This window comes from Limanda limanda, chromosome 12 (assembly GCF_963576545.1).
Source record: "Limanda limanda chromosome 12, fLimLim1.1, whole genome shotgun sequence".
NCBI lineage: Eukaryota > Metazoa > Chordata > Actinopteri > Pleuronectiformes > Pleuronectidae > Limanda > Limanda limanda.
The window spans coordinates 6,396,565-6,424,506 of record NC_083647.1 but is presented as its reverse complement, the minus strand read 5'-3'; the positions used below and the strand labels follow the sequence as shown (position 1 = coordinate 6,424,506).

Here is a 27,942-nt window from a genome sequence, read left to right as displayed (position 1 = left end):
TGTAACCACCAATATGGTCTCTTTAATTTGTATACACACACTTACGATCTATAAAAGTATTGCCCCTAATCAGGAGGCTACAGTATGAGTCTGCATTTGTTTGTAAGAAGGATCACAAATCGTAAAAACAACTGAACAGATTACCTCAGAACTTGGTGGAAGAATGTGGTGGATGTCTGGAAAGAACCTATGGTGATCAGGAGACATATTCAGGAGTCTGTTTTCACTTTCTTTTATCAATCTTTTCAACAGTGTCCTTGATTTTGCAGAGAATAATTCATGGATATTGATGAAAAAAAATCTATCATCTTTAAGAGACTGATATTTATTGGTGTTAACAATTTCTTATTTGGCTTTTTTAACCAGCAATATGATCTCATTGATTTTGTATGTACACTTATGATTTAATAAACAAATGCCCTTAAATGTAAAAATTGTTATTATATAATTTGATTAATAAATACTTTAATTTAATATTTTCTGCTAATACATTCGTCCCTTTGTCTTTAAAATGATAGAGGATAGTAAAACAATGAGTGCATGGTGTCTTCAGGGGTTTTCAGAGCAACAGTCCAAAGCCCATAATATTTAGTTCAATGTTTTCTATGACAAAGGACCTGGAAATGTTTTTTTGATCAGAAAAGGACTAAAAACCAAATTTTTGAAAATGTGTTATTTTAATCCTTGGAATTGAACAAACTGTTGAATCATGATTTCATGAAGACATATACTCTGCACATACGGTGAATGTGTGGCATACATTCTCACCATGTGAAAAAGGCAGCCACATTGGGCACATTCATTCATTCTTTCATTACTAAGGGAAAAAAAGGACAGAGGATCAATATGGCACCACACACGTGAGGTCATATATTTGCATATATTAATTCCAGCCCCTGCGTACGCTGGCTGAAGTTCTTGAATTCCTGCGGTGCATTTGCAGAGCAGAAGGCGTGGTGACCTGTTCACAACCCTTTAAAATGACAGCGGCCCATTTCTCTCTTTCTACTCCCTCTCTCCCTCTCTGTAGTCCTCACTATCCCTCTTTTTCCACATCATCCTCGACCCACCCCTTTGCAGGAGGGCGGTTGTGATTGATTGATGTATGCTGGTGTGGATTGTGACATAAATATTAATCATCTGCCACCCTCAGGCCACTGGCTTACCTGGACTCCTCCACATGAGAGCAGCTTCATAATTTTGGCTCTGTAGCAGTTTTGTGTTCAGCAGGCCATGCTGCTGCGTTCATCAGTGCACCAGGTTAGCCACTTTTTTCCAACTGAGTAAAAATTTAGAGGGACCATAAATAAATCTCACGAGCTGCATAATGTCAGCTGTATCGTAAATTTGAGGTAACATAGCGTGAGCTGTTTTATGTGGTAGATTTTTTTTTGGGAAGGAACAAAGCTTCCGGGCATGTGCGCTTTTTCCGCCTATTTGCTACCAGAGTCACTCACATATTTCTTTTGTCATCTTTTCTCACATTTCTCTCTGGCCTCTTTTTCCTCCATCTCTCTCTGTCCCCTCTCTGTGTTCACGCTCTATCTTTTACATCCACTCTGTCGCAGGTTCCTCTTTACCTCCCCCTGTGGTGCAGGGGTGGGTCAGAGAGGTGGGGTGTGGAGGTGGGGGCTCTGGGTTGGTGGTGAGGCTGGTGTCTGGGCATCGAGCGGATGGGGGCGTGGCCGCTTGTCTGCCTCCGAGCCCCTAACGAGAGCGTGATTCATGGCACGAGGGGCTCCCATAGGAACAGGATTAGAGGTGCTCTGTCTAACTGCTCCCCAGAGAGAGTAAAAAGATATTTAATCTGCCCACCACGCCGGCAGTTACCACCGTGCACTGTGTGTGTCTTTGTGTGTGTGTGTGAATGTGTCAGAGGGTTGTTGGCTAGGGGGCGGGAGACTAACAGCCAAAAGAGAAAATACATTTCTGCGGCAAAACTGATCAAATATATTACTGCTACTTTATTTTTTTTAAATCTAGCACAGTGATTTCTTACTTTAGAAATGTATTCTGATTTTATACAACAACTTTTTTATTTTGTCCTTTCATTATTGGTCAGGATTCTAATTGAGCAGAGTGTAGCTGGTCTATAACAAATTGCTATGATCTGAAATCAATTTCGGAACGATCAAGTAGAACTAAACCACTGTGCAAGACTTAGCTATTATTATATAGCAAATATTATACAGGCCAGAAATGTGCTCTAAATGACCAGGTGCTTTGAAATTGGATTTTTCATATTCTTGTCCAAATAAATAACGAAAACAGAAGAAATACAAATACATTTAAAGCTATGATATACAGTATATATATTATAATTTGTCTTTTAACAATAGCTCAAATCAATATGAATAATGTGAAAGGGATCATTTACAGCGATGAACCTGCAGAGAATTCTCACCAGAATCTACAGAATCTCTATCAGCTCTGCAGTGTTAACGCATCTATCAGCTCATTGTTTTTGTTTTGTTTACATTCTACATGTTTCTCCAGCATAAAAATCCTTTGCTGCTCAGTAGAATCATACTGTGTGCTGTGTATTGTAACAAACAGCAATCTTGCATTGGCCGATCATGTGTGATTATTTTTCAGTGTCTAAAAAAAGTGCATTAAAACTCAGTGTCTCCGTTTGAGAAAATCAGATGGTTCTGATGAATGTCTAATTGTATTTTTTTTCTGCTCTTGTTGTTTTGCAGAGGTTTTGTCTACGACAGCAAGAACAACCTTCAGATGAGGGGCGTTATTGTCCTGCTCATTTCCAAAGCAGCAGGGCCCAGCCATGCAGCGTCCGATCTCCTGGCTCAGGACATGGTCAGCGGTATTTATCCCAGGTAAATCCCCTGTTAAAGGGTTGGGACCCAGGCAAACTGTATGCATTACAATTACTAGTATGGTCGTCATTAAAGGTCCATCAAAGTATCATCAGCTAGATGCACTAATGAATCTTCCGTTAAGCATTGCTAACAGTGCAAATGTAATTTTTGCAATTGCTTTTGTGGTAACTTGGGAGCAAATTGGCAAAACACTGTGTAAAGTCACGATACCATTGAGGATTTTCTCAAATGTTAACTGGCGTCTTGCAGCCTTAATCACATCATAGTGAGAGACTGTTGTCTCTAAGGCCTTATCATACCACAGCTGGTTTACACCAAGAAGCTGCTTTTGTTCAATTAAACCAAGCTGATGATTCAAATCCTCAAATAACAGTTCATATCTAATCACACAAGAACCGACGATCTCTCTGCCTTCCACAGATTTCTGTTCTCAAGTATGTGCTGCTTTGGATAAAACAGCGGGCAGTAAAACATGTGTAACTTTGCATTGTAGAGCCATAAATATGCATGGCAAGCAGACCAAGAAAGGTGATACCACTTTTTTCCCTGTTACATGGCTGCTGAAGTAAATAGTGAAATCAAATCCTTGAGTCTGGTAATTCTATCTTGTCCTTTGTGGTTATCGTCCATATCAATTCCTGTAAATGAGACACTACATCATCTTGTGATGTTTGATGGAATATATATATGGGCCACCATTAGAATGTGGGGATTTAAAGATTTTAGTTTATATTAATATTGTAGCTAATTGAAAGACCCCTTCAGAAAGTCCTCTCAGCACCTTTGTGACCACCCTCAAGTTGCTGGTGTGCATTCAAACTGCCAAACAAATACATGATGAGATGTATTGGACTGGAAATTTCCAAACAACTGTTTTAATGGAAGCTTAAGAGTCTTTGAAATTAATAAAAGACAATTAATTAATGTTTCAATGTAAAAGTCTATACTCTCAATAGCAGCATACGCAAATAAATCATCCTGAAAATAAAATCTTTATTTGGACTTATATAATAAATATGGTTCATGCATATATTTCTAAATATCTCAACAGCGATTGGATTTGTTGCCATGACATTTTTTTCAGATTTTCATAGTCCTCATAAACCTTTGTTACTTTGTGACTTCATCTAGTGTCACCAACCATTTACAATGCTTTTTTTTGTACAGAAAAGCATCGTCCCCCTGACTTTTATGATTTCCTGACTTTGTATTTAGTGCCATCAGGCTCAGTTGTACTCTGTGTTCAGAGCTAATCAAAAAATTTGAACCGATATGTTGTTAAAAAGCAAATAAACTTAACTTAAAACTCAAGGTTCCAAGGATTTACTGGTAAAAACCAAAGACTGAATTTTGAAATCTATTTAAAAGTTATATTTATTCAGTAGAATAGAACAGTAGAAGCACAAGACCTGATGAATGATACCATGCTCTGATCAATCCTCTTCACCATGACTGCTGAAGATCAATTTCACAGAACAAATTATGAATTTCGTTAAATTCTTACATGTTCACATTACAGCCTCACAGAGCACCTTTAGTGGTGTTATTGTTGTATGAAATGTCTGGAATATGTGTTTATTGATTTTTCTATGCATTTTAAGGGCGAAGTGGCAGGACTAATGTACAGTTGGTAAGATGCTTCAGGTAGCACCCTCGGGTCCATCCTGGCTTTCTCACACTCTTCAACTCTCTGCGTGCAGCTCAGAACAGGGACGTGGGCGTGTGCCAAGTGGTTTCCAGAAGTGACTGCTGTGCTTGGCGTGGCTGTACTCTGAGCGCCTGAAAGGCTTCTTTCTTACTGCGAGCTGGCACAAGGCACGTATGTGTAGTGGAGCCGTGTCCGTGCAGACACGTCCTAATATTAGAACTAATTGGAATAAACCAGGGATCATGGAAGCGCTTGGAAGAGTCCGGTCGAGATCAGGCTCTGAGGCCGAGCCATGTCGACGGGTTGTGTCTCAAACCAGGATGAGTCACTACACACTAACCTCATGTCACGACCTGCCGCTCACATCACTGTGACACCGCATTACTGAGTCCAACATGCAGTAGCATTCCCTCACTCATGTGTGATGGATAGTCCAAACCCACACACACACAAACTCCCACACACACACACACACACACACTCGTACACACACACGCAGCAGGACTTGATCACCTCATTTGCACTATCTTGCTCTCCCTCTCTCCCCTCCCTCGGTACTCCCCCCACCTCTCCTGGGCTCATTAGCACCTCTGCTGATGGCGAGATGGAAGGATGGAGGGAGACGGGGTGGGGCGGGTTTGGGGGGTGATTGAAACCTCCGGGGGATGGTCTCCTCCCTCCTGACAGGCAGCATTTGTAAAACATTTCCCACTCTGCTGCCTGACACTGATGATTCACCAAAGCACCACCATGACAGATGGATGGATAGATGGATGGATAGATGGATAGATAGATAGATAGATAGATAGATAGATAGATAGATAGATAGATAGATAGATAGATAGATAGATAGATAGATAGATAGATAGATAGATAGATAGATAGATAGATAGATAGATAGATAGATAGATAGATAGATAGATAGATAGATAGATAGATAGATAGATAGAAATCGAGATACATAGATAGATAGATATCGAGATACATAGATAGATTCATATATTGGTGGATAGATACTGTAAGTGGATACATAAATAGACTGACACAATCCCAGATATTCCAACTTGTGGCCACCACACCTCTTAATTTCTTGTTACAAATAGACGTGAAGCCTCTGAATGCATCACGCAGGCCGTTTGATGGACAGGCCACCTCTTTAAAGCACTTACATTTGTTAGGCTGCATTTGATGGCGAGGCAGACTGCAGAGCGAGGGAAAATGGAACAGAACAGTCAGGACAAGGGGCGTGGTGGGGGGCGTTACACCTCAGCAAGATGGCATCGGTTGCTATGCAACTGGGCACCAAAGCTATTTATACATCAGCCCCCTTGTCCCCCTTTTTTCCTCCCCTAGCTCCTCTGCTTCTGATCAGGACTACCAGATGTGGAGGCACAGCTTTGTGGGAGAGGTTCGACTGATTTGGGTTTTTGGACACTGGTGCTTGGTGCATTTGTTTAGTAATATTAATTCCTTCATTTAAAAGTAGACCTGAGTGTTGTGTGTTGCCTTTATTGAGTTCATTCCAGTCAGGGTGGGTTTCTTGCACATGTTGACCCTTATGGGAAAATCATCTACTTAAGCCAAACCCCAAGAAATCAAACCCTAAACCCAAGTTAATATCTCTTGAAGTGTAAGGCCATTTGGGGTTTTGTGGCAAATCAATTACCAGGAATGAGTTAGTGAGTTATTTGTTTTTTTCATTGGTGTCATGGAGGCTCATTTTTTATTTAATTTGGTGGATACTATTGGTATCCATTAGGGCTGGGTAATTAATATTTAATAATTAATAATACCAATATCAATACTTATCTCACAATAGATTTCATTAATAACAATATAACAAAAGTCCAATGTATGTCTATAGGTGATGAGGTACAAAAGATACTGATCACATTTGCGAAATGTTTTGCTGTTTAGCAAGTGTGGAGATTCAACAGATCTTTATTGTCACTCTACAAGTACAAAGGAATTTGTAAGTAGCAAACCTGTAGAGACCTAATTGGTACCATGCACGAATCAAGACTACAAGGTAAAAAATGTACATGGTATAACAGTCAAAGCTTAGACCAAGAAAACACAGTGAAATAGATAGATAGATAGATAGATAGATAGATAGATAGATAGATAGATAGATAGATAGATAGATAGATAGATAGATAGATAGATAGATAGATAGATAGATAGATAGATAGATAGATAGATAGATAGATAGATAGATAAATATGAGTTTACAAGGAATTAAAAACAACAGTGTTTGTCATTCGCTGCCCAAAATGAAGAGTCCATAACCTTCAGTCAGAAAAGAAATATAAGAAAATTAAAAGAAGGATAATTCTCGATATCAACAAAAATGAAAATGATTATCTTGATATAATTTTTGGAGATATAGCCCAGCTCTAGTATCCATCCTGCCAACCCATACAATGATATAAATAAATAAAAACACTGATTTGTAAGCTGTACTCAGTGAAGAATCTCTATCAAACCACAGTTAAATGTCTTAGACTTACAGCTATTATCTGCAATTATATATCAATGTGAAGACTACTTAAATTATGTGTGCTTAAACATGCAACTTAGTTCATTTTGTCATCAGTTCATCTGCAAATTATGACAGCATATAGTATAAAACCCAAATATATTCAACAACAATGATATTAAACCTGGTACAGCCACAGATGTTTACATTGGAGACAATTGAACCAGTTATGTTATTCACTTACTTTTTGAATTCCTTAAATGATTAATTATAAAATTTGTTGATATTTATTTTCTGTACTTTGATTAATTTCCTTCTTGACCGATCATTTCATCTCGATGTATGGGCTAATATTAGACTCATGTCACAAAACAGGGTTTTTTATTCTCATTACTTTATCCATATAGTTTCTCAAATGATATTTCAGGGTATACCAATATATTGTTAGATAGCAATATTAAATCACTCTAAAAAAATAATTAAAAGATGGTATTTATAATCCCTGCTCATTGAAGAAAGTCTTAGCTTCAGATCTTAGCCTAACGGTCATGAATGCCAATTATATGTAAATAGCTATCTATGTTTCTCTAGTCTGATATGAACCAGGAGATCTCAGTCATGTTTGTCTTGCTGTTGTTTTTGCCCCAAGTAAGCAACCAGACTGAAGAGAGTTTCCGAACATTCTCCAGAGTAGAAGCTGAGTATGAGGGGCTGTATGAACGCTACATGTCAGAGAGACACCTTTGGAGTCTCTCTGGTTTTTCCTACCAGCTTAGTGGTGAAAAGAATGTCCGAATGTGCCCATGTGAAAACACATCAGAAGCATTCAGCCCAAACATGTGTTGATGAGGTTTCTAACATGGGACAGTTGCAAAAGATCAAATAGAAAAAATAATACAGTTCAAATATCTTTGGATGTCAAAGCGGTGTCATAGCGGTGCCATACACGTAGAAGACGTGTGAAAGGCCAATCCCGGAGAAAGTCCAGTCCTAACATTCTCCGGAGATCATTTTTGAAAACGGTCCAATTCACCAGTCACTGCAAGGCTGCCCTTGGACCTTCGAGTACATTTTGAAAAAAATGTCCTGACCTTACATCAGCCTCAGATTTATATCATGTTCCTCTGCTGTAACAACGAGTTCCCGTCTTGGAACCCGTCGAGCGCAGCCATCCCTCTGACACACCTTGAGAACACGCCACTGTCAACCTGTTCATTGCCTCTTATTTAAATCCCAAACTTATTAACTCTCATCCGTGGCGACTCTGTTGTTGCTCTGTGTCACCAAGCAGAGAAACCAACCAGACAATGGATGTGATTGAGAAGCGACATAGAGGACATTATTGAATTTTAATCACATCTTTTCCACACAGCAATTACCTGGCTACAAGATCTGCATGTGTGTGAATGTGTGTGAGTGTGTGATTAGCCAGGGGTTGGAGCACAAGGCAGACAACCGGCTCATCAGGTTCTCATAGCGGCTGAAAGAAGGTCGTAAGTGGCTATCAGCGCACCCAGCCCTGTCTGGATGGATCCCTCCTGTCGCAGTGTGCCGAGCTCCCTCCATATGGAGAGTGGCCTAATTATCCCCCACCAATGACTGAATCAACATTTGATTATATCCTCCCCAAGGCTGCTCTGAAAGGCTCTATTCAAAGACCACTTTTATTTCTTTTCTCTCATAATCAAGAATGGCTGTTATTTGCTAATGATAAGTTTAATTTCTTTTTTTAACCCCGACACGCTGCGTGGCAAGATGCTTGACATATCTGGAGGTTTCTGCCCCTGAGCACACCGATTTTGACTTGGAAGTAAGATTGTAGCTGTGGAGAAGTCTCGTCTTTTTTGAACACACGATTGTTTCTTCTTTAAGTTGGTCAGTAAATGGTTCAGATAGCATTTGGATTAACAGTGATGATCCTGGCTGTCTTTGTTGGGGAGCAGGGTTGTATATTTTAGTCAAATTACAAACTGGAACCCTTTTGTTCACAACATAGATGTTTTTCCCTGTTGTTTGACAGATGAAATAAAACCCATGAATCCTCTGTTGGGATGCTTTGTGGTCAGCACACCTGTAAATGATGCTGTGAATGTGTTTTCCAACTTGCCAGACCTACAAATTTCACCAGGATAAAGACAATGAAAAGGCTTCTGTCAAAAAGCTCTCTAACTGTCAAGCCTCGGCAACGCCTCTCTTACAAGCTAAAAATGTGTCTTTCCTTTTTTTATTTTCTGTTTCACAGCCAGAGGAACCTGGCGGAAATCACAGAGTTGATCCACACAGCATTCCTGGTGCATCGTGGGATAGTCAACCTGAGGGACTGGACCGTTTCAGACGGCCCGCTGAAGGACATGCAGTTTGGGAATAAGATGGCCGTCCTGAGCGGCGACTTCCTACTGGCGAATGCTTGTACCGGACTGGCCCAGCTGAATAACACCAAGGTACATGGTCTGTCAATAACAAACTGAAGTCCTGACAAAAGCTTAAAGCATTGATATTAATGAGAAACACGCTGTCTTAAAACAAGCAGCCAGAGGCACCTACAGCCTCACATATGAGTGTCAGTCTTCATCACTTCATCTTTTCTCCCTATCACACCACATCCAAACTCAACATCTCACCACAGCTATGATTAGTCATTACTGCAGAGTGTAATTATGGAATATTGCATTGATTTTGAAGTCGCTTTCACTTCTATACATATCTGCAGTACAAACATCCTTTTCATTATTTTAGTAAAACAACTCTGAAGTTTATAGGCTGTTTTCGAAATCACTCACTATTCCTTTCATAGTCCATTAACTAGTGAGTTCTCTTTTTTTCATTTTGTTGTGCTGTCCGAATGTTTAGTGACATTTTTTTATACATTATATAGTGGAGTCATTGTTTCCTACAATGCTTTGCATTGCGGTGGAGAGGAGAGAGGGCATCATGAAAATCCTGACCTGTTGTACAAATGTAAATAAGAGCAGAGTATCACAGCACAAACCAAAGCAAAAGGTTTATTTCCATATTTATATATGATAATTCAATGTGTGTTTAACCTAAAAGTATTATAATATATAAATTGTAAAATAAACAATCAAGATTTATTGTGTATTTTCTCCTGGCCGACGTTGTTCTTGTTGTAAGTCATGATCCTGCAACAATGACGTAATTGCCGGTTCAGAAAAAATGCACAGAGTAGTGTCTGAAGAGTGTTTTTTTTTGCCGATGAGCTCAGTAAAGTGGGATTTGGACTATTTTCTTTATGTCATGATGTCAGATCCGGGTTAGCTATCACACCATCGTCCGCAAGTACTTAAATCACTTACTTACTTTATCGTAACTTGGTAACAGGAATGTTTCGTTTTAGTACTGGGTGTTTCTATACATTTGTACAGTATAGAGTATAGAGTATATACCTGAGATGACATGAGTTTGAATGAATGTAAAGGTTTCCAGGAGGGTAAAATGATGGTACTTGTTTTACTTTAGAGAATAATATGTTTGAAGGTCTGCCACACTATTTAAATTGCTAACCAACAGTTGATGTTAACGGAAGTTAGGGACCACCAGCGGATGTTAGGGACATATCTACAGTTGTGTATGTCATCGGGTGTTTCGGCCTTTTAATCGCAATAATGTAAGAGGACTAACCTGGGGGTTCGCTGAGGCTAAAGGTAAATCTGACTGGCTTGTATGGCAGTACTATGAAAGCCATGTTGCCCGCTCAGTAGATGACCAGCACCTCTATGCCTTTTAAACTGAACACCTACTGTCACAGGCAACAGGCTCAAAAGCTGTCCCACTTACCTGTGGTGTCCCTCAAGGTTCTGTTCCGGGCTCTATCATATTCATTTTATATATTGATGCCCCTGGGGTACATTTTTGAGCAGTATGATATCTCTCTCTACTGTTTTGAGCATGATGTACAAAAGTACTCGCCCTTGAATTTTAAAAACTAAGGATTCACTGCAGCTCCTGCTCGATCGTCTAAATGACATAAAATTATGGATAAACTTAAACTTCCCCAGCCTAAATAACAACAAGACTGAGGTTTATGTGTTTGGATATCCTGAACTGCTGGATGTGGACACCCTTGGCCGGCTAGCCCCTAATATTCATTGCTCTGTGATGAGTCTTGGTGTTTATTTTGACAGTGTTTTCAAATTAGACAAGCAGATTTCATACGTTGTTAGTAGGGCTGCCACTAACGACTATTTTTCTATCGATTAATCGGACGACTATTTTATCGATTAGTCGATTAATCTAAACGACTAATTTTCCTCCAAAAAAATTTAATTGGCCATTTGTTTCAGTTAATTTTATTTTGACAACAAACTGTATATCATCGTATAATGCAGCACAAAACAAAATGTAAACAAAGACTCAAATATTAAAGTGCAAAACTGTAGGTTTAAACTAGCAACTCCAACGTGATAAAAAATAAATAAAAAAGAGGGCATATAAGTTAAGTCAGCAGTGCAACTCAAAAAGATATCAAAGTTTCTATTTAACCCCTTATCAAAATTTAAAAGTTAGGTCTGGATATTAAACAAAGTGCCACATGTTTAAAGTATAAGAAACAATGGTGTCCAGCTCAAAATCAAACTCAAACGTTAGTTAGACATGTGTGTTGTCATGTAAGAATGTCAGCACATCCACATGTTCTGGACTCAGTCTTGCGGACCCCCCCCCCCCCCCCCGCGCGCGAACGGAGCGTTCCTCCAGGGCACCGTAGCTGAGGTGACGCGAGTAGGACCCGACACGCGTCCAGGACCCGCCTTCCGCACCTGCGACGGACACCACCCCGCGGTCCAAGAGAAAGGAAGCCCCCGCACCGGCGACGCCGTGGACGAGGAACCGCCCCCCCCCCAAAAAAAACAACTTGAGGCGGGCCGCACACCGAGCCTCCGGCTGCGTGGAGGGCGGAGGGGAGGGCGCCGGGGCGACTGCTCCCCCAGCCGCGGCATATGCCCAGCGGTTTAAAAAAAAAAATGCGTCGACGCATTCGAAAGATTGACTTATACTGATCCAATTTCTACTACAGCTACTTTGCAAAAAATAACCCCACATTGAATAAGAAATCAGATAGACCCAACACAACATCAGCCTGAATGAATAAAGCGAAAAATAGGATGGGATTTAGTTGAACTCCTACCTCTGCCGAAGCCCAAAAGTCCCCTTAAATTCAGTCAAGCTGATTAAAATCACATAAACTCATAGGTATCAGTTTTGTTAATATCAAAAACTTTTTTTCCCATCAGAATCCAATAATTATTAGCTGGGAAATTGATAAAAATGTTATAAAAAAAAAACACCCATCTCAAAATATTAAAGGAAGAAAAAAACCCTGAGTACAAACAATCAAACAAAAAAATTGACAGGGTAAAAACATGTCGGAGATAGAAAGGCAATTTGGGCTGATGACCATGCTATTGTCTAAAACTAAATGGGTAAAAGGAAAGAAGAACAGTTTTTCTACACAGACTGTTTTTCATTTTCACCAAAACCTATTGTGTTACGCATCCTGAGGTCTAAAATCTGTTCAAACGAACACAGTCATTGGAGGAAACCTTAGTGTAGTCTTCTTGTGAGCCTGCCACAGCTCATCGATGGCTGCAACCTGTGATGAGGCAACAAGAGTAGACTTAGCTTGTAGGGACGGTGGTGTAGGTGACACTGTGAGGTCTTTTCTCTGAATCTCATGTTGTGGTTCCTGGAGTTTCTATACTTGGCGTACTTTGCTTTAACTGTTCAGCCCTTCGACTGTGTGTCAAGCTGGATGATGTGTGAGCTATCATCTGACGACGAGTCAGCCTTTTTCTCCCGTTTGATCCCTACATGGACCTTTTACCTGCGGGCAACCAAAGCCTGCTCAAACGTGATTGGTCAAACATGCCAAGTATGTTTGCAGGGACTAAAAGATGGACGATATGAAAGCTCCATAAAGGTGAAGCCAAAGTGTCTCAATCACCACCTGGTGGCTGGCTGCAGTATAGATCATCAATCCCTCCTGGGACATGGACCAAACTAAAAAGTCAAAGTGCGCAGACTCCAAATATACAGGATGACAGCGTTTGTGTCCGGGATTTTTTTAATTCATATCTGTTTAGTGTATAAATGGAGAAGTAGCTTCCATTTTTATATAGGGTCTATGGTTCAGTCATTGTGAAAATGAAATTTATAGTTAAAAATGCCTACTAAGGAGCCTGTCAGACATCAAGTGTTTACAGCAGCATACGTTAGAGTAAAAGTCACAGATTCTTATATCAGGTCCCTCAGTCAGTTCAACACAGGCTGCTCCACTTGATGTTGCACACAATCTGTTTAGATGCAGAAGGATGTTGTCAGGAGACAACATTTACATGTGAACCATGGGATTCCTTCTTATTGAGTTTTCAGTTTTGGACATGTTTGCGGCGGTGGTCTTGTAAGTGCACCACAGATCATATCTACTACGTGGCCCGGTAACCCCGCGCTGACAGATGCTGTCACCACGCTGCTCTGTCAGAATGCGGTTGCCTGGCTGGATCAAAATAACTGTCCCCCGTCCCCCACTCCTGTGTGCCACCAGCCAGACCAGCCCTTATCGCATTCCCTGCTGCTTCTTATTCAGCACACAGTCTGGCTTTATGTCTGCTCCGTGATGTAAGTGGCATCCATGGTGCGTCGTGTGTAGGAATCATAGCAGGAGTTATAAGAATGGACATTTCCATTATGAATGAAATATAATTCTAAAGGTGTGGCATTTCCTTTACAGTGTATACGGCTTTCATTTGGGATGTGTCCCTCTAACAGCACTATGACAGAAAACACTCACCGTTGCTCAGATACAAATTACACATATGGAATTGATGATGTTTCACTGTCAAATGGAGACAAACCACATTGAAAATGAAATGATAACCGATCTTCGATGACATGACGTAAGTTTTGGACCATCTGTTACTTTAGTTGATCTCATTTTCAAGTTAGACACAATGGCATTTTATGTCAGGTCAGCGGCAACCATTGAAAATCCTACTGTTGTTTTTTCGTTTTTTTTCCCACACAAATCTGCGATCTGCCGTTTAATGAGACTATGAGCGTAACCTGAAGCAACAACAGGAAATGTCCCCGCAGTGGAAGTTTTTAAGGGTAATAAGGAGATAGACATCTGATATTCAGCAGTTACTCATGTTCGAAAAGGTTAGCAAAACAAAATGAGGCGAGGGCAAACCACAGCCTGCGCTGACGCTCATATTCAGCTGTGTTTTTTAAAGCGCTCCCCACTGGTATGAGCAGGAGGTAAGTTAGACGATTGTTAACAGCCCCTATAAGTCCATCATACTCAGCTAAGGTTACGGGAATGAAATTTGTTTTGACCGACGTCTCTGAACTGGTGGTTTGAGGTTAAGAAAACCTTCATCACTTAACCTCTTGTTTGTTGGTTCTTGTTGAGTTTGGCCCTGATTTGAAATTCAACCTAATTTAAATATGCTTGTGCATTGCAGTTTCTCTATGTGTGCAGAGCTTTTTATTACCAGTCTATGGTGCATAGAGAAGTTAGTAAACTTTGTGTTCATAGTACCTGGTGTATCAGCAATATTGACTTTAAAATCAATATTGCCAAGTGTGAAGATGGTTTGATCATGAGAAATGCTTTACACAGACAGACTTACTGATTATTATGTGCAAGTATTAGATAGATTGCAGTTTATTTTTATTTGGCGTGCATGAAAGAAAACATTGTGTGGATGTGATTTTACCTGAAAAACATTAAAATCACAGAAATATATTTGTATTATTTGCTTTTCTTATGGTGTCATTAAAACAATTAACCTCAAGAAAACGTAAAATGTCTTGGTAGATATTTTTTTCTTAACCTTGTACACAGCAGTTGACAGAACATCCTCAACTTAAAGTCAATTTAGTCACCTGTTCTGGAGCTTTCAATTGCAAACTATGTGCAAAATATGATGCGTGATCTGTGAACTCTTCCTACTTATCCTCTTTGGAGAGAAATTAACAGCAGGTAATGGATCTGAAGTTATCAGAATAAAAACATAGGACACGCCGAGTGTGTCAGTGAAGCCTCCGAACCAATCAGGGCAGAGTTGTGTTGTCACAGATCAGGTTCCCAGGTGCTGCAGCTGGCTCGCTCCTGCGTTGTCTTAATGTCACATGACAGGATCATGTGTTGCAGACAAATATTCTCAGCAGCATGCATTGTGTAAAGTGCAACATGCATCACGTTAAGTCAGCGCTGTGCACCTATTGTTCCTCAGGCCTATTAGTCCTCCCTGTGATGTGTACTCTGAACTCAATGGGTAAAATCAATTAAGGGCATTTTAAAAACTGCATCTAACCTGCTTCATCTTCTCTGCATTAAAAATGACAAATACAGTTTATTGTTATTGCAATTAAAGGCTGTAAAAGATTCCATTTTCACTCACATATTTGCTGTATTGCATTGTACGTGATGCAGATTGACTCGGATGTTGCCAACTGACAGTTTGCTAAACAGTGGAGTGTCTCTGTTTTCCTTCTTGTCGCCTGTGTGGTCACTTTACCACCTCACCTTAATACACAGGGTGACAAATGAGAAGTTTTTCGGCTTTTAAAGTTTTTCTCACAAAGCAGCCTTTTTTTTTCTTTCTTTCGTCTAAGACAGTGAGAGCGACGGAGATTATGTGTCGTGGCCTTGAGAGGAAAACCTATGCTGCTACTTGTATAAACTGTAAAGTAATCTCACCGAGCAGCTCCGGTTTCTCCCCCCTCACAGACCTGTCGGCAAAACACGATCTGGCTGGATTTGGGAATGGAGTACGGGGGAGGCAGGGGGAAAGCTTATCTGATACTTTCCAAAAAAAGACCCCCCACTGGCCCCCACTTCCCAAGGCTGGCCAGGCAGAGACACCACATCTGGTAATACTGTAGGCACATTGTCCTTCCAGGTCTGTGGGCGCAGCTCGGGTTTCCTCAATATTTTCCCCCGGCGGATTCGGTTACCCAGAGGGCACTGCGAGGCTGACGGCGCAGCCAGCGTCCACCAGACTTTTCTGATGAACCAAGGATGTCTGGGATGAGCTGAAGGAGCTCTAAAATTAACCTCATTCAAATGTACTGTATGGGCGCGGCCTCGACTCCGGTGTGTGAATGAAAGATGGATGCATCAACTTCAGATTTGAGCTCATTCAGTGAAAAGCCTTTAAGCAGTGTTTGGACAAGATGCAGCCTCTCATCTGGTGGTCGATGAGGACGCTGGGGATTCTGTTTGCAGAAATGTAGTCATGCATGCCCCCTGTAAGAGGAAATAGGCAACTGCAGTCTGAAACAAGACTCAGGCCTCAACAACAGTTGTCAGCTTGTTTGATATTTTAAATGTTGAAAGTTAATTATTCTCTGAGGTCAGTTTCCAAAACGCATCTTCTTTTTCAATTAAAAGCGTATTTAATAACTGACCAAACAGAGTCTATGACTTAATCACAGAATAATGAATTTGTTATCTCTCCTAAGGATTCCCAGCGAGCCAGTGAATGTGTTGATGATATCTCTAAAACTTGTCAGATGAAAACACAAACAAAAAAACAATAAAAATATCTTAGCATGAAAAAAGCTGAGCCATACACATAAGAAGAAACCAAGATGTCAAAAGAGATTCTGGTGATAACGGGGGTGTGATGTGCTATAAACAAAAACTTGTGATCTCTGCAGTGGAATTAATATGTTATGTCCTGGCCTCCTCATGCTGCACCAAGCCTCACCTGAATGTCCCGAGGTGTAGAATCTCCTGCAAAGTTCCTCCAGAGTTCATTTCTGAAAACAGCTTTACTGTGGCACTTTTGCAGAAATCCTACCTAGTATAAGTGTTTTTATTATACCACATCTAATGTTCCATGGTGAAATGAGTCTTTAAATAATTCATCAATTAAAAGACAGGGAAAGTAGACCCTGAAGTCAGATCATCACCCCTCTGCTCTGTGGACAGTGTATTTCATCTCACCATTTCAGCCCCTCAGACCACAGACAGCTAACCCACTCCTCTGGACTTCTCCGGGAAAACAAAGTGTAAGGAATGAAATGGATCATGGATCTCATGTCGTGAAATCAACAGAATCTGCAGCAGTTCACCTGGTCTCCAGTCCTCCTCTCACCTCCGATTTATTCGCCGAACCAGCTCATCCAACGCAAGCGCTGTTTACTCGAGCTTCAGACCGGGGGAAATTGTGCCTTTTTTTTTTTAATTACGAATGTCACGGATGATACGAGTAGCGTGTCAGGTTTTGATCGACCTCATTTGCATATTAGGAGTTTAATCAATGCCGTTAGCCAGAGTGATATATAATGAGGGAACAGGTTAGCGGTTCACTGCCAGAGCCCAGGGACGCTCCAACACGAGGTCACATGATGTACATGTGGTGTAGATCTGGAAGTTTTTGGTTCAACACGTGACCTATATGCTCACAATCAGAACTTCGTGTCCTACTTTATAGAAATGAGGCACATGGCATTACTTGACGTATTCATGTTTTCATATTTCAAGAGAAGACAGAAGATGTTGTGTAAATCTGTTAATATGATAGTTAATCTGTTACTTCTTCTTGTGCATTTTAGCCCAAATGTCTGAAGTTTTTTCTCTTTTCTGCATTTAACAGGTTGTGGAGCTGATCTCAAGTGCCATCGGTGATTTAGTCCAAGGAATCTACAATGAGAATTCCAATAATACTGAGGTAAAGTACCTGTTCTCCTCTTTTAGATCTGCTGTGATGCAGTGCAGCAAACCCAAGAGACTTTTTCTTGAAGAAAGGACCTACAATTTGTTGGAGGAAATTTAAACCCAATAATAGAATGATGATGATTGGTTGAATATTTAATACTTTAAAGTCAGTTTTGAGAGCTCTACATGATAGACAAACTTGAAAAAGATCATTGAAAAATATAGAAATGTACACATTTTAAAGATGTAGATATATAATACATTTTAACGCGGATATAAGAGAAAAGGACTGGTAATATTCAATATTTTTGCTAAAAAAAGTACTGTTCTTGTAGTTTATTACTGTGCCTTATAAGAGCTTAATCTTTACATATAAAATGTTAACCTGTTACTGGTCACGCCCCATTTTTATGCACAAGCCCAAACATAATGTACCCAAAATAAAAAGGTTACTGTTCTTCGGCCTTTTTTATTACAGTCATAACCCTGGTCTCCTTTGAAAGGTAACTATTTAAATTTTACAACCCAAAAGTCAGAGTGACTATAAGAGACAGTAAACTGAGGTGGCATTAAAAAGTGGACTGGAGGAGCTTTACTTGGACCTTTGTGTGGAAAACACTTCACGGTTCACAAGTTTCATCAGCTGCTGAGTATTTTGCACAGATACAAACAGGAGACTTGTGTAAAGACCTGGTGCAGACACACTGGACGTAGCACTGCCAAGTATTTTTTTTAAAAGGTTAAATTCACATCATGAGTCACACTGTTGCCGTGGGTGACATGGTCCTTCATTACAATTACACTAGATTAATCCGCCCTCTGGAAAAAGTCCACAACAAAGAGGGTTCTCAGTTTCCTCCTGTTCGAGTAACACTTGCTTGAAACTACAGCGTTATGTGTTTATTTAGTTTATTTTAAATTAAAGTATACAGTTGCGGTCATTTTTTAAAGGTTTACATCTTCATTAAGAACAAATGGATTTTGGAGCTAAAAGCCACAGGCTACATTCAGGCACAAACGCATAAACTCTGCTACGGATAGAACAAGTTTTAAAACGGCTAAAACTGAGAAGTTTGAATATGCTGCTCGCCCGTTTTAGTTTGAAAACTCCAGGGTTGTGTTTTAGTATGGACGGGCGGAAACAGAGATGCTTGGAAACCGTCATGTCACAAATGCTTGACCGTTATTCTGGGAGGTTTATAAGGATTAGTTGACCTCTTTCGATGGTGATTTTAGATTAACTTCCTACAATGAAGTGATTTCTCTATTATTCCAGTATTCTCTTTTATTATTCTTATTCAGTATATCTTACCAAATACATGCACTCGTTCGGAGATGGTCTATTAAACCGTGTTATACCTGTTGTGCTTATAAGGTTTTTAATGTTTGACTTTATATCTCATATAAAACAACATATTGAATTGTTTGTAGAGCTAAACAAGTGTTTTCCTGTTCGGGCTCAGCGTCCCCCCCTCCTAGTTTCCCTCGGTTCCAAACTGAAGAACTTGTGGGAAATACTGTGTCAAATTGCTGTTACTCTCTGGTGCACATCCAATTACATACTGAAAAGTAAAATCACAGAGGAGGAGGGGTTGTTTTGATTGAGAGGCTGTGAGGTGCTCGGTGGGAACTTTGAAGTCGTACAGTAGAGGCAGTCAAAGCTCAGGCCGGCCGTGTCTCTGACTCTGTTTGCTCTGCAGGAGAACGCTCTCACCGACGGCGTCGACGTGGCGACTTGGGAGGAGCAGACGTTCCTCTCCCACGGGGCGCTGCTCGCCAAGAGCTGTCAAGCCGCGATGGAGCTCGCCAAACACGACAAGGAGTCCCAAAGGCTGGCCTACAAGTACGGCAGGCACTTATCACTAGGCCACAAGGTGAGTCTGCGCTCAAATCAATAAGGGTCAAAAAAGATTATCAGTCGTCTGTCTTGATTCAAAGATCATGAAAACTTTTTTTCTCTCTCAATTGGCTTCAAGTTATGAGCAATGGGGTCAATCAAGAACACTGTATTTTTCTCTATCGAACTTTTACATTTTGATTATTTCATAATGAGATATTTCAGTTTTTATCCTTTCTTTTCTCCCTGGTTTGAAGAATCACAAACATTCTTCACTCTACACACAAATGAGCGATCAGCAAGATTTACATCATCATTTTGTGGCATAAGGATGTTTGACTGAACCAACCCCCACCCAGTTCTGATGATACAAACAAGCTGAGTGTGTTAGTGTTAAATAAATGAAATAATAATTCATTCATACAGCGCAGGTTTACAGACTCTCCAGGGAGACATCGATAGTATTTCACTCAGTCAAAAAAAAGCTAGAAAGAGAAATTCAAGCCCCGTCTCCACAGCTCTGCACAGACCAGACCAGACCAATCATGGTGTGACGTGCATCGTCAGTTTTCGGAAAGTTGTAGTCAGAGCATTTCTGGAACGTACAGGATGTTAGCTGTGTCTGTCTGTTGTTTGGTGCTGAGCAGGTCATGTGCAGATGGGTTTTTAGAGCCTTTTCTCTGAAACCAGCTCCCTGCTGCAGCTATAACAGATGATATCGGAGCAGTGAGAGTGAACTATAACAGTAAAGTTGCAGCTGGACATATAAACAAAACCAAAAGTCACTACAAGGCTGTGTTAAGCTGTAGATTGAGGTGAGTATTCTCTGTAGGTTTGTCACTATGAGCCTTACATTTCACATTTTAATGATTATTTAATAATCATGTTAATAGAATGAAATGTTCTTATTTGATACTTTGTTGTTATAAAAATATAAATTATTAACTTTAATTTCATGATTACATCATAAATATTTATCCAATGATTGTAAACCATGGTTTTTTTTTTATGTACTGGACGTTTGTCCCGCCCGACCACTGTGCTGTTTCTGTTTATTTTGTTACTGTAATTGATTTAGATAAAAATAAAAAGAATACATCTTTATTGCTGCTAATTGGCTGCATGTACCACTGATCTACAGGAAACAGCAGTATCCAAGCTTCTGTTCCTCTTCTGCCTCTGTAATCAATTGGCCTTATTTAAGTTTAACAACATTAGTGTGAATTTGTATCGGTATAGCTGATTTGATTCATAAAGAAAATCATGAAACAGGACAGGGTGACATATTTGTCCAAGTCATGTAGATTAAATAACCTGTAGAATCAGACAGTTTCTTTTATATTTAATTTATCCTTTGTAGATGAAGCAAGGTTTTTTTAATTAGATTTAAGTGTCGTATTACTGTTACATTAGTGACAAACATTTTCTGTAAGGACGGTGGATTTGTGCAGAGCTAAAATGCATTAATGTTAATACAGATGTTTAGATATTTCTGGAGGTTCAGTGGTTTACAGCAGGAGTTTAGCGCTGCTACACTAAAAGTTGTTCATACTGATCCCACTCACCGTGGTGTAGTAGTACGTCCCCTCCTGCTGCGGCTCCCAGTAGCGGCCTGTCTACAGGCCTCAGTGGCTACTGGGAATCTCCGCATGGGAGGAGGCAGAAATGAGGTCTTTGAAGGAGAACCATCAGGTTAGCAGTCTCTCAGTACAAGGTTCATCAGGCTGCTCATTAAGACGCCTGCTCAGAGTTGAAAGGCTGGCTCCTCGTTTTAACCACCGGCTCCGTTTAATTGGTAGCTGCAGGTTAGGACTTGGTATCTCACCGATTTGTCGTCTCACTGTCAAATGTGCTCTCCCTTCTGCAGCTGAACTCTGACCTGCAGCCGTTTGTGAAGAGCAGTGTGGGAGAGCTGCTGTCGTTCAGCTTGGACGCCGCTCCGGTAGTTTTCCACCGTCAGATCGTCGGCCAGGAGAGATGGCATCAGCAGCTGCAGCAGGTACAGGAGGGATGGGCACCACTGCACAAGCTAGATGTAGTTAGTACTTGGACCGTCAGTGACTAGTAATTCTGAAGAAAACAAACAGGCTGCTCATAGGTAAAATATGAAAAGTGTACTTTTTTATCATTAGAAAACAGTTACATATATTTATTTTACAACTGAATATAGTGCACAGATTGTTTCAGCATATTCCTTCCTCCCTTCTTAACAGGCTACAACATATTTAATATTCAAAAACAAACAAAACAAACCTTTGGAATTCTCCCATCCACCAAAGAAATAGGTTATAAATTCTCTCCCAATTTTTACATCCGCAAAGGAGGTTATGTGTGTTTGTTTTTAAACCAGTATAAACAAAAACTACTTGATGGTTTTCCATGAAACTTTTCAAAAGTATACAGTACAAATCGGGAATGAACCCATGCAATTGTGTGGCAGATTCAGATTTTTAACTTTTTAAGACAGGATGTTTTGGTTTTTTTACATATCCACTATTAACCTAGGGAATAATTCATGGATCTTGATTGAAAAAATTTGGCCTACTTAGAAAACGGATATCTTAGAATGTGTTAGATTTGGAACAGCTTGATTGAATGTAAGGCGACTGTTGGGCCTCGATGGAGATATGAGCTCTACTGAGTGACGTTCTAGTTGTAAAGTTATAAAATAAATTAGATTTTCTCTTGAATGAAACAGGAAATCCATTAAACCATCCAGTTTTAATATAGAAGTTTTCAGATTTTAGTATTTAAGGATCAAAGTATGTGCAGAAGATTTGCATTTTCACAGTTGGGCAAACAAAAGATGATTAACCGATGTTTTTAAGGTTTGTGCTGATCTAAAAAAACAAATTCATTTAACTGCACCTTTTTAAAAGTCAGTAAAGATGTGTTGAGGATGATCTTAAAGCGATCTTGTAAACACTTTCTTTTCTGTCTTTTTACAAAGGCTAAAACAGTGAGAAACCAGCTGGATTATTCAAAGGTAAGAACACTGCTTGATGTATTTGTCAAGACAGAAAACTCAGCTCTTAAACTACAATGTTACACAACTGATACTCTGTTATTCCCTGCGGCAGGCTCTGTTGCTTGTTATGTTTCAAAAGATTCTTATACAACTTTGTAAGATGGTTAAATGTTTCTTTGTGGTTTTTCACTTGGTTTACTTGGTGGCACTGTTTCCGACAGAGCCACCACAGAGAAACAATATGTCTTTTCCCTGTAACCTATATCAAAGTTGAGAACCGAGCTTTCCAAAGTCAACGTGTGAGGGAAGAAGGGGAGGGACAGGGGTACAAGGAGAGGGTGAAGCTACAGAGGAGGGGTCTGGTGGTACTAGGGGGGTTATCTGGTCCCGTCTGAAACCAGAGCAGGAAGGATTAGTTACCGAGGCCTATTTGTGGAGGAGACACCGAGGCTCTGAGACAGTGGCATTGTGAGAGAATCTCCTTCAGCAGACCTGCTGAAAAGGGGACGTGAGGAGAAGTTGGAAGGAGAGAAGAGAAGAGTGGAGGAAAGCTGAGAGCAGGACACAAGAGAGGGATGAAATTTTGGGGAAGAAGGAGAAAGACCTTGGGCCCTCAAGCGTAATAACTTTGCTTTGATTCAGTACAAAGACAAACATGCAGAATAACCAGTGAAACATTGTGTTTATTTCTGACAGCTACAAAACTAACTATTATAAATCCACGTGATGAAATCTATCCAATCTTCAAGTCTGTCATCCCCACTTACAAATATGAACCCAGATGACACTTTAATTTATTAAAACTAAGTATTATGGGAATTTTATGTTTGAAAATGATTGCTCATTACATGAAAGAAGTCACTATATGCAGCCTGTGGGTATAAGCCTGATATTTTAGGATTCAGTCTCCTCTCCTTCCATTTCCATCACCACAACAATCTCAGTGCTACAACCTACGTGGTAAAATACTGGCGAGTTTAAAAGAAGTTTTGAATCGTACCTTCACTCAGTTGACATATGTCTTTTACTGTGAAGGTAATGATGGGGAAAAGACCTTTTAATGACAGTACTCGCTCACTTCTCCGTGTCCCCCCCAAACGACACTATTTTTCATGGACACCCACGCCGCATCCCGGGCAGAGTGTCGCCCCCTGGACGACTGTGATTGGCATGAAGAAAACAAAAAGAGCCAGAGCATTTTCCCCCGTAGCAGATGTATTGTATAAAAAATGTATTGGAAAAAAACGTTCTTAATATTGTTATAAGGAAAATACAGTGAGTTGAGTTTCAAATGTGTATTTCACTTTGTTACTGTAACTCATTCATACATTTCACAAATTTCTAATCATTTTGGACACTTTTGCACCCCACAAAATTCAGGAAGGCACATGGGGTCAAATTCACACTCAAACTGTAAACTGAATCTACTGGATGGAGCTCATTTGACTTAATTTTGTGTTACCAATCCTCATACACAAACACACAAGCCATATTTTTTATATTCAGTTTTCTTTTAAATAAGATATGATAATAGTTAAAAATCATTTTGTAGTTTTTACAACACGTGAGTAGAGACTGCAGAGAAATAAAGTTCCGGACTTTTCTGCTCTCACTGATGAGAGAGAAACTGTTTTAATTAAATCTCACAGTGATCAGTCTCCGTGTTTCTCCCAGTAGTTACATGTGATAACCTGCCTCCAGTGGTACCGGGGGCAGTGTGCACCTGCACACATTGTGTTCTACACTGTGTTTCCTGTCATTAAAAGGGATGCTGTACCTCTGTATGATCCACTTTCAGATTTAGCTAACTGTCTGGCTCTGGCTGTGTTTTAGTTGTAACTGGAGTGACACAAACATGACAAACTAATGTGTGTTTTCATCCCTCGACAGCTTTTGGCGGTGGTTAAGTCGGAGAAAGGCATGAGCTCGGCGGTGGACTTATGCCGTTACCATGGCAACAAGGCTCTGGAGGCCATCCAGGCTTTCCCCTCCTCCGAGGCTAGATCCGCCTTGGAAAACATTGCCTCCACCGTCAGCAAATTTTGACCTGGACACTGTCTCACACACACATGCCCACACACACACACACAGCTGTTTCTACATGTGCAGCCTGAGGTGTTTGTCTGCAGAGGCAACAGGACACTGAAGAGACATGAGAACTTCCTTTGAGCCAGGTGCTGGCTCATGTCTGGACGAACTGCTCTGCTCTGTTGTGGATGATATAATGGTCATGGTCACAAAAAAAAGAAATAAACACACATGACGTCAGCATCAGGTCTTGTATTCTGCTGTCTGTGGTACGTACCTGTCATCTCCTGCGTGGAGAAAATGTCACGCCGAGCTGCATTTTAAAACCTGGCAGTTAATTGTTACCTTGCTTATCAGCGAAGCCACATACCAGGCAGAACGCAGTTTAAGATGTTGTGAGGAATTCTTATTGTCGTCTGGAAAATGTGCCATGAACGGCAAATAATGCACCAGGCAGCTAACAAATTTGATTTAATTTTTGAACTGGTTCCCTGCGCTTGTAGCTACACATCTCAAGTGATGCTGAAATCATAGCTGCTGGTTCTACTTGTGTTTGCCAAATCAAAAAGTGGCTGTAGTTGAAAGTCATGTTCTACCTAGTATGTGCCTCTGCTGATAAGCACAGCTGCACATCAAATACTTTTAATGGAGTTTGGCATGATTCTGTCTCTCAGGAGGGAATCAGGAGTAATGTCATCTATGTTGCCTTCTTATGTCTGTCCCCACGTCTGTGTGTGTGTGATCCAAGTCGACCCAGGGGCGGGGAAAGGTCACACAGCCTCTCCCCTTGGCCCCGGCCAGCCAGCGCATTGAAGCTCCGCCGAGCAGTAATTATTAATGAAGAGACCTGAGCAAATGGACAGGAAATGCAGAGGTATTGATTGGGCCGGCTGCCCTGCTCTAAGCCGTACAGGCTGGCGCCAGCCTGGTGGCCTGTGGTTTCCCAGGCTGCAGTCTGCGGAGGGGGGGGGGGGACCGCCAAGGTGTGAAACCAGGCCACCACTGGCAGCTGTCTGTCACATCATGGCCACACCTGAAGGACAGAGCACAGGAGACAGGGGAGAAAGGACTGATGGTTATTTGCAGCTGCAGAGAACAGCAGCACATGTTGGTATACCACATAACAGCATCATCTCTTTAGAGCCTTTGTTTGCAAGAAGAAAGGTGTTGCTAGAAATAGTTCAATATTTAACTTAGAAAAAGAGCCAAGCCTCCAAACGATGTCAGTAATGTCATAAAAACAAGAATTATGAGTCTTTTTATAACCATTATATCCATTAATAAGAATTATGTGAAGTGGTTCCTTTGGCAATAACAGTCTTTAGGGTCCATCTTTTAAACAAGCAGTTGTAGGTTTTAGATGGAATCTGTAATGACACTGGTCTGCTCATACAAAGGCCAAGGCAATGTCTGTGTGTCCGTTTGTCCATCCGTCTGAAACACAGTATCAAAGACTATATGACTGATCCCTGTGAGCATCAGGCTGACATCTGTGGTTCTGAGTGAAAATCAATGTTAATAAGATAGGCATAAAATGAATGCAGACATCCATGACTTCCTCATGGTGTAACTGTTGTGATCACTGACTTTAATACTTTGGTTTAGAAACAACTGCAGAACCTATGACATACCCACCAACCATTAGAAAATCCTTCAGTAGAGTGCATACCTCCACCAAGGCCCAACAGTCCCCTTGAAAAAGAATCCCTAAATAAGCCTAATTCTTTTCATCAAGATCCATTAATCATTTCCTGAGAAAACTGTCAAACTAAAAATAAAAACTCCTGTCTCACAATGTTAAAGAAAGTGAAAAATAATGTTGGATACGCCCCCTGATCCAGATCCAGACCAAAATGTGATGGGTTCTTTCCTGACCCAAACCCACATCCTGTTTTCTGTATATTTTGCCAACAAACAAAAATACAAACCAACCCACAAATTTACATGGCTGAAAACATAACCTTCTCGGCAGCTGCAAGTTGAAGTAATTTCTTTAAAACAATTATTCGTAGCTTGAAAAAAAGGAGAAAAATAGGTTTCAAAGTTAATGTTACTCTTTGTGAGTAATATTTGTCTTTCCCCTCGTTTACATTTACGTAGGTGGTAAATATACTTCATGTTTTTTTGTCACATGTAAGTTAACTCGTGCTCAAACATACAATTAAAATGTTTGGACAAGAAGGACAGGTCAGATCAGCATTTAAATAAATGAATGTTAAAAGAGCTCAATATAAGAAAAAGTAAAATACAAACAAGATACATACCAAAAAACTATAAGAAAACGAAAGTGTAAACGAGTATGCATGTATAAGTTATTGCACATTTTCCAGGGGTGAGTAAGCAGAACAGGTCGGTAAACAGATCCTGTATGTGGAAGATTATTGACTGATATGCAGATATTATATGATCAGATACTGTAGTATAGTATAAAATACTATGGTTTACTAATGTATACTTTATTTGGATGTGGGAGTGTTGAAGAAGAGGACTCAGAGGGTGAAAGTGGACAGATGATAGGATGAAAAGTAGCGAGTGGGGTTGAAATGAAAGAGGATGTGAAGTATTTGAACAACAAGCTCCCGTCTGTTGCCGGGTTGTGCGTCCACTCTCTCTGCTGTCTGGTTTCCGCAGCTCGGGCTTCCCGGTACAGAGAGGTACAGCATGTGCTGGGGAAAGCCTCGGGCTCTTCATGAAATATTTAGCCTGGCTGTGAGGAGACATGGGGAAAGTTACATGGAAAGTTAAAAGGACCAAACAAAGACAGAGGCTGGGGCACTGCCAGAATAACAAATATAGTTACTAAACAAAACTTTTTTTAAAATTAGGTCTGCTTTTAAGCAATGAAACTGTTGCATGGAAGCTCCCAATAGAAATCAGCCCGGGCACAGCAGAAGAGGATTTGATGGGATGTGTTTTTATTGAGGAAAACTGTTTCTTTTTCCAGTGGTAAAAACTAAATGTTTAATGTTGAACAGAAATCTTTTTTTTTTTCTTCTCGACCACATCACGCCTGCCAGCGTCAGTCTTTTTGATATCTCAAGCGAAGCCCACATAAAGAGCAGGATGACGATGGTTTGAGCTTCGACACTTTTATATCCTGCAGAGCAGAAACCCGACTCTCTGTTTGCTTACATTTTCCAGTTTGGGAGTCTTGGGTGTCATTAAAGCGAGAGCTGGCAGGACTATAAGCTTACATGCACAACATGAAGTGGGCAACAGCGGCCTTAGTGTGCCCAGGCCGGACGATGGGTGGTGTAATTACAGCTGGGTCGAGTGGGTAGGGTTGGACAGCACAGTCCAACAGATTCCATTACACACACACAGACACACACATACACACCAACACACACCAACATCACTGTGGATGTTGTAGAGGGAGCAGCTGCTGTTTGTGAATTTGACAGAAAAGAGCAAAGGAGCAGCACCTCTCCACTCTTACAGAAACTCATACATTAAATAAC

The 27,942-nt window shown here is 40.5% G+C and overlaps 1 protein-coding gene across 1 annotated transcript in view; it reads left to right on the top strand.

Annotated features, from left to right (window-relative positions):
* Positions 1 to 24,721, top strand: part of pdss2 (prenyl (decaprenyl) diphosphate synthase, subunit 2) — a 31,073-nt gene extending 6,352 nt beyond the window's left edge. Inside the window, exons 2-8 of the mRNA XM_061082951.1 lie at positions 2,700 to 2,834; positions 9,207 to 9,405; positions 17,587 to 17,661; positions 19,349 to 19,522; positions 21,353 to 21,484; positions 22,436 to 22,471; positions 24,344 to 24,721. Coding sequence (XP_060938934.1) covers positions 2,700 to 2,834; positions 9,207 to 9,405; positions 17,587 to 17,661; positions 19,349 to 19,522; positions 21,353 to 21,484; positions 22,436 to 22,471; positions 24,344 to 24,499 — 907 coding nt within the window. The 3' untranslated portion in view covers positions 24,500 to 24,721. The remainder of the gene's footprint in view (positions 1 to 2,699; positions 2,835 to 9,206; positions 9,406 to 17,586; positions 17,662 to 19,348; positions 19,523 to 21,352; positions 21,485 to 22,435; positions 22,472 to 24,343) is intronic.
* The last annotated feature ends 3,221 nt before the right edge of the window (positions 24,722 to 27,942 follow it).